The sequence below is a fragment of the Sinocyclocheilus rhinocerous genome, unplaced genomic scaffold (genome assembly GCF_001515625.1).
Source record: "Sinocyclocheilus rhinocerous isolate Xijiao unplaced genomic scaffold, SAMN03320098_v1.1 scaffold88, whole genome shotgun sequence".
In the NCBI taxonomy this organism is placed as follows: domain Eukaryota; kingdom Metazoa; phylum Chordata; class Actinopteri; order Cypriniformes; family Cyprinidae; genus Sinocyclocheilus; species Sinocyclocheilus rhinocerous.
Window position 1 is genome coordinate 434304 of NW_015652292.1, and position 11477 is coordinate 445780.

The window sequence follows — 11477 nt, forward strand, 5'->3', positions numbered from 1 at the left end:
AATTCAATTGCTGTTTATTTTAGATGTAATAATCGGCACTAAAATAGACAGTTTTTACATGAACTTTTTAATTGTATAATTATGAGAAATTAATATTTAAACACGGCAGTCATAACTTTTTATAACAGATTTATTCAAACATACAGTAAATAAGACATCACTAACAGGTTAACTAAATCTATAATGATTATGCAATATGGTGACTAGAAATTTGAGAACTATTTCTAGTTGACTAGAACTAGATATGGACGTTGAATGGCTTTTCTGAGGTAAATGTAGCATTAAGTAACATTGATTGCAAGCTGTTTATTGAGTCTTTCTGTTGTTAAGTGATTACATGAGGCGTGATGCATTTTTAGTAAGTTGTACTGTATCTTTTAATGTACCTTTTGATGTTCATTCATTTCTATTTCATACTATAGCAAGTAGTAAAGAGGACAAAGATAAAGCTATCTGTCGTGCAAGAACGTTGAAACAACATTTATTGTTTTAACTACGTGATGAAATTGACTGAATTTGTAACCTGACACTTTGTTTCATAACAAAAGTACAAAGCAGAAAGCTGATTGCTGTTATTAGTGCTACAAGTAATGTTTAGTGAAGTTTTGTTCATGCATCAACAGAAAACACTACAGACTGAATCAAGTCTGTGAAGATGAATTAAAATCAGTTTGGCAACTCAGTCCTAATAAAAAAAATAAAAATAAAAAAGAGCAATACCTACGAAACCTGGATTATTCTATAATGTTTATTGAAGATTTTTGTAGAAACCTCTAACCTTGACCCTCTTCTCTGCTAGTGAACTCACTCAGATTATTGCAGACGTGGCTCAAGATCCAACACTGCCTCGGACTGAGGACCACCCTTGCCCAAAGTGAGAGTTAAATATGTTTCTTGGTGTAGATGTATGTTAAAAATGATGTTATTGTAATTCACATTAATTCTTATAATGGGCCATTTTATAATGAATGTGTTTTTTTTAGGTGTGGCCACAAGGAGGGGGTGTTCTTCCAGTCTCACAGCATGAAGGCTGAGGTAATGATTCGCACAATCACTGTTTGCTGCAGTTGTTCAACAGTTTCAGATCCGTGTCTCTTGATAACTGCAATAAAGAATTACTTTTAAAACAGTTTTCACTCAGAACTTGCTAGTAAAGTTCACAAATAGTTACAAATAAATGGCACGCTGAATTAAACAGACAATTTTGATGTAGACACACTGAAGTAGTATTTTCTTGTAAAATGTACTCCAGAAATCTTTATTTACAATTTCAAAAAATATATTTTTTACAGTGTGTTTGTTGAACAGTGTTTGCTTAATTACAGCAAAATCATAAATGCTATCTAGGATAAAATTGAACTTTGACATGTTTTGATTTTCTGAATGCAGGATGCCATGAGGCTTTACTATGTATGTACTGCCCCACACTGCGGCCACAGATGGACAGAATGAGGAGGATAAAGCCACGAATGACATAAGATGAGACGTTCTGGGGTCATGCATCACTCTAGTTCCATTCCAGAACATTATTTCTCAGTTTAGGGGACGTCTGTTGTGGAGTGAACGTATCTTACTGGTGACCCAACTGTAGGTCACTGATGCATTTGTGAATAAACTGCTGTATAATTTTAGTTGTGAATTTAAGTGCCCAAACACCAGCGACTCGTCCTTTGACGCGAAGTGTTTATAGTTTTTCATTTTAATTCTACACAGTGTATTTTTTGAAGGTTTGTAATAAAATATTACAAAAAATAAGTTGAGTTTTCATTTTGAAAAGTTAGGCTATAGTTTTGAGTTTGGATTCTGGGTACAGTTTTTATTCAGTGGTGGCTTGGAGTAGGGCTGCACAGTTAATTGAAATAAAATAGTGCTGTCAAACGATTTATCGCATCCAAAATAAAAGTTTTTGTTTACATAATATATATGTGTGTGTACTGTGTATATTTATTATGTATATATAAATACACACACACGCATGTATGTATTTAAGAAAAATATGTTACGTTTATATATGAATATAAATATATACTTGTAAATATTTTCAAAATATATGCTGTATGTGTATGTATTTAAATATACACAATACACACACATATTATGTAAACAAAAACTTTTATTTTGAATGCGATTAATCGTTTGACAGCGCTAAAATAAAACCAAGATGTGATATGGCTTTGGCCACATACACACTGCAGCTAAATTTGGTTGTCAGTTCACCTTTTAGTGCTTAATTGCATTCTGTACACACATAATTCACTAAAACACGGAGGTGACAACCACAGTCGACAACCGAATTAACTCCCGAAAAATACAGGTAGTGACAACTGCAGAAATTCTAAGCAGTGTGTACGGAACCTTTGTGTGATTATCAATTTGCAATTTAATTAAATGCATAAGCTGCGTGTTTCAGAGTTAAGCGCAACACTGTGTTCTTTTACACACAAGCAGCTCATGATCTGTTGTTTTCAGTGTCTTGAAGCGGTTCGGTTCACATTAAATGCTGCTCCACACAAACTCTGTATCTGCTCTGAGTTTCGGTCGCTTTTAATGTGCATTTGGAAACGCAACCCATGCTTCACACGCCAACCATCCTCACCAACGTGTATTGAGAAGATCTTATAAACTGACTATTGTTAAAAAAAATAGAGAAGGCTCTCCGGTTTTCCGCCAAAATAAAACCATAAATATTGGTATTGTAATTTTAAAGTGGTACTGCAAAATATTTTTCTAAATACTGTATTACAGTACACTCTAAAAAATGCTGGGTTAAAAATGGACAAACCCAGCTATTGGGTTGTTTTGACCCAGCGGTTGGGTTCAAAACAACCCAATAGCTGGGTTTGTCCCTTTTTAAACAACAACATTTTTCTCAGTTGTTGTTTTCTCAGTTGTCAGAGAGCATAAAGTGAAAACCCGGAATGGAGCTGCGTAGAGTGACTAAAGGAACGCTTTAAAAACTCCGTTCCGTTCCGCTCCACTCAAACAAGCTGTTCCTGACCAGCTTTCAGTCTGTTGTTTGAGACGCAAAACTTCAGCCCAGAGTTTCCGAGTACCCCTGGAAAGTTTGTAAAGCGTAATTACAACGTAAGGTCAAATGTTTCTCAAACGTAAGATACTTCGTATGAATTCCTTGTTACATAAAGCAATTTCACACGGTCAGTCATGCTGTAGTTCTGAAAATCAGCACGGCTGTGATTGCCACCGACAGCCTCGTGCCTCAGGCTGAATCACAGTGCAAACTAATTTATCATCAACATGAGAATAATCACAAGGTTTGACTTTTCCCCATTGTACTTAGAGAAGTGGTTGTGTAATCGGACACAGCGTTAATGCAAGTGACTGCCACTTGTTACGTTATGCAACTCTGCCAAGCTGTCACTTCTGTTATTTTTGCAATGGTAAAATATCGCCTATTCATAGTGGCATTTCCATTATGATCTATAAAAAGCCCGTGCAGTAGAATTTCTTCATATCTGCCTGTAGGACTCGCGACCTGAATTTCTGCACGAGACAGGAAAGTACGGGGAAGCTCAACATGTTTGTCCCTCCCAGTCATATAGGGCTATTAAACTTGTCAGCTTGCAGGTCATGTCAACCACATTCGCCGGGTTTGAAAGAAACGTTGATCGCTGATATGGACGGACACACACCTGGAGAACCCGTGGATATGAACGCAGGTAAAAGCAAGCGACCGTGCGCATAGCTTATATATGCCATTTGTAGCATGTTTATGTGAACGCACTGTTGTTTTGCAGTGGCTGTAGTGAGTCGTCGCGAATGGAACGCCGTGGAAGCTCGGGACAGGACAGAGATGAAGAATCCCGCACAGACAGTGATCGTTCACCACACGGCGCTCCGGTACTGCGAGCATCCGCGCGACAGCGTCTCTCAGCTCGCGCACATCCAGCACATGCACATGCAAGAGAGGGGCTTCGACGATATCGGTTACAAGTAAGACATTATAACAAAACACTACATGTAATATCTGACCGTTCTTTATATCACAGTGTTATTAAGTTATACAATGATACATTAAAAATAAAGATTCCAAAAGGGTGTTTTTGCAGTGATGCCATATTTTTGGTTCCCAAAAGAACCATTTTGAAGAACATTTAACAAATATAAAGAACCTTTTTTGACTATAAAGACAACATTTTACAGTAAATTAAAAATATTTAATTTTGCTTTAAAATATTAAGAATATCCACAATACTCAAAAGTGTCCACTCACATGAAAGTCAGTGACGTGTTAACTAAGATATAGGAAGCCATTTTGCCATGTGACCAAAGAAAATTTTTTTTTTTGAAGAAAGAAAAGAAAACAATACAGAAACGTCCACTGTAGATCATCAAGACTGTGTCTAAAGGGTTTTCTTTTTTTCTTTTTCTTTTCAAATAATCACGTTTTTAGCTTTTTCCCCACCAAAAAAAAAAAGAAAAAAGTTTTGTCCTGTTTGAATTTTGCGGACATAACAAGTCTCTGTCTGTCTAACTCCAGCTTTCTGATCTCTGGAGACGGGATGGTGTATGAAGGGCGAGGATGGGGGATTGTAGGGGCCCACGCAAAGGAGCACAACTTCAATTCTGTTGGCATCGCATTCATGGGCAACTTCAACGGTGAGAACGTGACTATCTCTATATTATCACATTAAATTTCATGTTTTAATTATTGTTCTTTGTGGTGTTCACACTATATATTACTGTATCTATTGTTCTGTTGTGATTTTTTGTGGATTTGTAAATGGAAATAGAGATTGTAAATGTGCATAAGAATTGAATTGCACTTTAGCAATGAAGTAATGACTTGTTTAAATGAAGCAAACTATACAATACAAATTAACCAAAATGCACACATTGTAAAGCAAATTTCTGTTGTCTGTAGATGAATTGCCCAGTTCTGCATCGCTGTCTGCTCTGCTGAGACTGCTGCACATTGGAGTGCTTCACGGTCATGTGCAGCCCAATTTTGTGCTTGTGGGACACAGAGACGTGGCAAAAACTGAGTGCCCGGGGAAAAATGTATATGCTTTACTACCAAAACTAAGAGACCAATTACAAAACCAGTGACCTCTTTTCTATGCATAAGTTGCATTAAATCCCTGCTGTGTGTGTAGCAATGTGTGAATGTGAAAATGTATGATAGGTTTATTTTTGCTCTAAAATGTTACATTTTACAGTCTTGTGTGCCTTGTTAAAATCCCTTGTCAAAATATCCTAAAGTAATACTAATGGATAGATTTTTATCAAAATTTGGAACCAATTCTGAAGGACATAATTAAGAGTCCAATCAAATAAGATCCTACTGGGGGGGGGGGGGAATTATGAAAATTAGAAAATTATTTTTATCCAGAGAATTCATCTTGTTTGATCCCTTTAAGATTAATATAAATTATAATAGAAATCCCATTAGCAGTCTTTATTATTTTTGATGAGGGATATTTTATAGATGATTTTTTGAAGACTATAGACTTGAAATCTCCAAAATGGTTCAAATAGTTCAAATGGACTGTACAGTAATGTGCAATAAATTAGTACTCGGGTGTGGCCAATTAACCGAAGGTGTCAAATATCCTAGGAAATGAAAAGGTTTGCAAATACACCTTTCTATTTTTTGAAGCCTTTTTGTCCCAGTGACATGTGCATCAGTGCCTGTTTGATGTTGTGCATCAGTGCCTTTCTATGAGGTACAATCAATGATCATCTTTGTGTCTGTGATTTTATCATTAAACTCATATTTATTATTACTGTTTCCCCACTTGTATTTCCTCTATCACCTAATGTGTACTTGTTGCGTTGAAATATCATTATTTTACTTTATCTGTTAGTCTGTTTAGTCATTGATGCAAGCACTGAAACCAAACCTAACGGATTCTGAATTAGAGAACAAAACATTGATCTTGTTTAATTTGATATATAACATCTGCTTTTCATGTATTTTAACATAAAGCTACATTTATATTCTATAGGCTATAGACCTAATTTTATGCGCAAAATGTGTTACAACACACTCTGTGATAGACTGTAACCACAATACTCTTTGTACTGGACGTTAATTTAGCTACAGTTTAAGAAGTGGACTTCAAAACAACGTTGACGCAGACAAACAAATTAGGCCTATATCAAAGTCTGAAGCAAGAGGAGTTACGGACGTTAAAACAAAATGTGTTTCAACACTCCCCAGTCATAGGGCTACTACACGTAGCCTACTCATTCAGTATAGGGCCAGGCTATAGGACAGGCCTACTGTATTTTTTGCACTGTAAGTGCACGACACGCTCCCTTATGGAGCCGAGGGCATCCTCCAGAGATTAGGGTTCATGTCCATCCTAAGCTGTTTGTTTACTCACATCTCCAAGTGTTGTCGCATATCTGAACTCCTTAGCATAACGTCTTTTTGCCTCACTCGTTTCTGACAGGCGTTCAGTCAGATGAATGTGTAAACAGAAGGGCGGTCTCAGGTGAGAGAGGCTTGAGTTTCACCGGCTTCCGAAGTCTTATAGTCGAGCCTTCGAGTTCATTGATCAGTCAGAGAGATTGCCTGCATGTGCTGGAAACTTATCAGATCTTTGTTTTGTTTTTATCGAGCGTTTCTGAAGAATGAACGGCCACTTTCTAGGGGTTTTGGTGCCACTTTGGTTGAACTTTTAAGTTCTGTTGGACACCTTTAGGAGCGTGTTTGTATCGTTAAACATGGAGGAACTAAAAGCCACCGTGGGTTTTCCCCACAAGTCCTCATTCAGCATCAGCAGCTTACTGCTCCGAAACGAGCGCGCGAGAACCGACGCTGCCGCCGCGCCAGAAGCACCGCGCTCCCGCGCCGCGAAGCCGCCTGCGCGCTCCAATCAGCCAAATGACGGAAAACACAAACCTATTCGAGAGCGGAACGACTTAGCGACCAGACCGGATAAAAAAGAGGTAGTTGGAGAGCCAAAGTGTGAAGGAACTGATGGACAGGAGAAGAAGAGTAAACCCGATAAGCCTCCGTTCAGTTATAACGCGCTTATCATGATGGCCATCCGCCAGAGTCCGGAGCGACGGCTCACCCTCAACGGCATCTATGAGTTCATCATGGGCAACTTCCCGTACTACCGAGAAAACCGGCAGGGCTGGCAGAACTCCATCCGACACAACTTGAGCCTCAACAAGTGCTTCGTCAAGGTCCCGCGCCACTACGACGACCCTGGAAAAGGCAACTACTGGATGCTGGACCCGTCCAGTGATGACGTGTTCATCGGCGGAACCACCGGGAAACTCAGGCGCCGGTCTACCGCGGCGTCCCGAGCCAAGCTGGCCATGAAGAGAGGCGCGCGGCTGTCTTCCACCTCCACCGCCGCCGGACTCGCGTTCGCCGGCTCGTTTTACTGGCCCGTCCCGCCGTTCGTGACGCTCCAGCATCGCCAGCCGAACTCCGCGGCGCACCACAACAACTACGCCGCGTCGGTTCTGTCCCAAAGCTCGCGTCACTTCAGCTCGGTCGGTCCCGCAGCGGAAAGACTTCTTCTCCCGTCCGGCCAAGAGGCAGCTTATTGTGGGATGGGTTGTGAACAGATGACCTCCGCCTCCTCCTTCACCACATCTGCGTCTGTGCCTCTGCCTCTCTCTGCGCCCTGCTCTTTTAATTTACTCTCCAATCAGTCCAGTTACTTTTACTCTCATCAGGTGCCTCACACAGCGGGACTGTCGCCCTGGTCGCAGGAGGAATCGTACTTCTCCAAAACATCTCCTTCTGGACAATTTTTCCCGGGAAAGCCATCTCCTTCTTCCGAATACGTTGGAGGACTATGTACAGACATTCCCAGTTATATTCCTCATTTTAACACAGCCACCTCGATGCACTGAAAAGCTTGCAATTTGCAATTTGTTTTTATTTGATAAAAAAGCTTTGTATCTTTTAAAGTATTTATTATTATTATTATTACACTACCGGTCAAAAGTTTGGAATAATTAAAGTCTCTTCTACTCAAAAAATATAGTAAAACAGTAATTATATAGTATTATGAAATATTATTGCAATATAAAAGAACTGTTTTCTATTTTAATATTCATTTTAAAATGTAATTTATTCCTGGCAAAGCTGAATTTTCAACATCATTACTCCATTTTTCAGTGTCACATGATCTTTTAGAAATCATTCTAATATGCTGATTTGGTAGTCAGTTTTTATCAATTATTATTGGTGTTCAATTGCTAATAATATTTCTGGTTATTATCAATGTTGAAAACATTGTTTTTGTTGCTTAATATTTTTGCAACCAATACATTTTTTCAAAGAATTATTTTAAAAATGGAAAGTTCAAAAGAACAACATTTATTTGAAATTAAAAAAGGAACTTTTGTGACATTATAAATGCCTTTCACTGATCAATTTAATGTGTCCTTGCTGAATAAAATAAGAAATGTTTCTTGAACAGCAAATCAGCATATTATAATGACTCCTGAAGGATGATGTGACACTGAAGACTGGAGTAATGGCTGCTGAAAATTCAGCTTTTACATTAAAGAAATAAATACAATTTTACAATATATTCAAATTTGGTATCATATTTTACAGTATTACTGTATTTTTCATCATATAAATGCAGCCTTGACGAACATAAGAGACGTTTTATTCAAAAACATTAAAAAAAAAACGTAATTATTCTTTTTTTTGACCTGTAATGTATTGTTAACAAGCAGTTCACGTGCAATATTTTTATGCATTAATTTTCTGTGAGGCCAAATATTTGTGGCCAAAACAAATACAATTTTCTTTTGCAATTTTCAGACTCAAAAATCAAAAATAAATTTCACTGGAACAAAACTATAGTTACCCAAAGTATTTTAAGCAAATGATGCCAACACGTTGAGCTTAAAAACAGTGCACTTCAAAAAAAAAAAAAAAGGAAGTAGCTAAAGGAAACAATAATGTTTTGTTATGCTGACCACATATGTCTCATTTTTGATGCTATCTTGTTTGAGAACAGGTTTTTTGTTTCGTTTTTTAATGCCGAGTAGTTTGAGTGACATGTATGCACAATGCAAAAAGATTAACTGCATGATTCTGATGTTAGGTGTCTTCGTGTTGTTCAGCATTTACAGCCACTCACATAATCCTGATTGTGTGACTATTTCATACAATGAATTAGCTTTACACAGCCTGCAGGTCATGGCCTGTAATTTTGTCTTGGCCCAAACATGTATCCACTTAAAGGAAATAAACGTTTTGGAGGAACAGTCCTTTGTTGTTCATGAAAATTAATTGTCTAATAAAAGAATTTCCCACTGCAATTGCAAATTGCAGACAAGTCTAGTTTTTCCACATATTAAAAATGTGTATGCAACAATGTTCTGATAAGTTATCATTTTATTAGTTTTCAGTAGTTTTCTTTTATCTTTTTTTATTTTTAGTTCACATCTGCAAGACTAAATGACTGAACCTGGTACAGTTTTCAAATTATTTTCCAATTAACATCAACCTATATATATATATATACTGTATATTTTTTTCAAACCTTTATTTGACCCTCTAACTCTTAACACTTTCTATTCTATTTTAATTCTACTTTATATTTATCTTCTTTTAAAAAAAAATTTATTTAAAAAAACTACGAAAAACAAACAAACACTAGCTTTCAATTTTTTCTATTCTATCTACTTGTTTTTCTTTGTATGTGTGTGTATATGTGTGTGTGTGTGTATAATATATATATATATATATATACACCTTGCTACGTGTACTGCGTTAGGCTAACCGAGACTTGTCATTTGCACTTATATATTGTTGCTCTTTTGTTAGTTTTGACTGCTTTTATTGTCCTCATTTGTAAGTCGCTTTGGATAAAAGCGTCTGCTAAATTACTAAATGTAAATGTAAATGTATATACACACACAAATATATGAAACTACGTTCATTTAATATTTTTACATTTTAATAATGTTTATTTTGTATATGCTTTGATTTATAAAGGACAGAACCGATAAAAGCCCCTAAAATGCAAAGCAGAGGTTTGGAAAATTGGGAGTTCACATACCGCCTTCTTAAAACTCATCCTGAATGAATAGATCATCAATTTATTCAACAATACAGAGAATTTATGGAATTTAGAAGGTCAACGGGCCTATGATTTCACATGTAATGTGATATTTTATGAAATGGTTTATATGTGTGTTACATAATGATATGATTAAACAGGTCTAGCTTCAGTTTATAGAACAAATCTGAAAACACTGTACAATGCTTTGTTTTTCACATCTTTCTCCCTTTCTGTCTCCCAAAACACACACACAATGTCTGAGGGTCCCTAGAGTGCGATCACAGCCTCAGCTCAGTAATGAAGTGGATCTCCTTTTTCAAATGGCTGAGGAGGGGAGAGATAAAAAGAGATGATAGAGGAAATTCAACGAGAAAGAGAGAAAATTCAACCACAGCACACTAGAAATAAAAAAAAATCACTTTCATCAGATTACACTACTTCAAATAGACACAAGTGGTTTTTCACATTTGTACAAGTTGCGGTAACTGAGTGAGCTCGATGAAATGTGTTGCCCTTGAACCAAGGAAACCAGTTAGTGAGTACAGATTTCACCTCACAAAAGGGGCAGATGAGCAGACCTTACATGCCCTCACCAAGCCACCAAGTCTGTGCCATCTTCCAAATATGTGATTCAAATAAATTTATATTCAATCTGTTCATTTTTTCTCAAAATTCAAAATGTAAGTGCTTTTAAGTATTAAATCCTAATTTAAATGTTAGAAAATCAAAAATAAAGTCAAGAATCATTTACAGTTAATAAATGGGGTAGCACTTTTTAAATTATATGTAAATTATACATAATTAACTAACCTTAAACCTAACATGCTAACAAGTATGTTATATTATTTTGTTAAATAATATTACTCAGTTCAGAAAAATGAAAATATGCTGTAAATTCTTCATGAGAAAAGATTTGGAGAAATGTAGCATTGCATCCCTTGCTCACCAGTAGATCCTCTGCAGTGAATGGGTGCCGTCAGAATGAGAGCCTAAACAGCTGATAAAAACATCACAATAATCCGCACATGACTCCAATCAATCAATGAATGTCTTGTGAAGTAAAAGCTTCTGGCCAGTGAAAAAGTCCATGCCCTGTTGTCCTCTCACTGCTCTATCTGTGCATATTACTCTCCTGATTCAGATGAGACAAAAAAAATGTTCACTGGAGAATGCAATATTATGGATAGAAGAATCATATTTTGGCCGGAAGCAATGGTTTAAAGTTAAAAACATTGTAATAATGAATTTGCTAATTACAAACACTTAGCTTTTCCCTTCACAAGACATTAATGGATGGACTGGAGTCATGTGGATTACTTCTGGATTATTGTGATGTTTTTATCAGCTGTTTGGACTCTCGTTCTGACGGCACCCATTCACTGCAGAGGATCCACTGGTGAGCAAGTGATGCAGTGCTAAATTTCTCCAAATCTGTTCTGATGAAGAAACAAACTCATCTACATC

General features: G+C 36.9%; 2 protein-coding genes across 3 annotated transcripts; both read left to right on the forward strand.

Annotated features, from left to right (window-relative positions):
* Positions 1–3003: 3003 nt before the first annotated feature.
* Positions 3004–5248, forward strand: LOC107714452 (peptidoglycan-recognition protein SC2-like). 2 transcript variants are annotated; one of them, XM_016520288.1, is made up of 5 exons: positions 3004–3107; positions 3579–3677; positions 3756–3951; positions 4499–4617; positions 4883–5248. In XM_016520288.1, the coding sequence occupies exons 1-5, from the start codon at positions 3095–3097 to the stop codon at positions 5065–5067; spliced, it is 612 nt and encodes a 203-aa protein (XP_016375774.1). In that variant the 5' UTR covers positions 3004–3094; the 3' UTR covers positions 5068–5248. The 2 variants fall into 2 exon arrangements, with proteins under 2 accessions (XP_016375774.1, XP_016375773.1); XM_016520287.1 differs by lacking the exon at positions 3004–3107 and having other exon boundaries at positions 3241–3677.
* Positions 5249–6543: 1295 nt separating this feature from the next.
* LOC107714451 (forkhead box protein G1-like) lies at positions 6544–7839 on the forward strand. Its single transcript, XM_016520286.1, has one exon. The coding sequence runs from the start codon at positions 6691–6693 to the stop codon at positions 7837–7839; it is 1149 nt and encodes a 382-aa protein (XP_016375772.1). The 5' UTR covers positions 6544–6690.
* The last annotated feature ends 3638 nt before the right edge of the window (positions 7840–11477 follow it).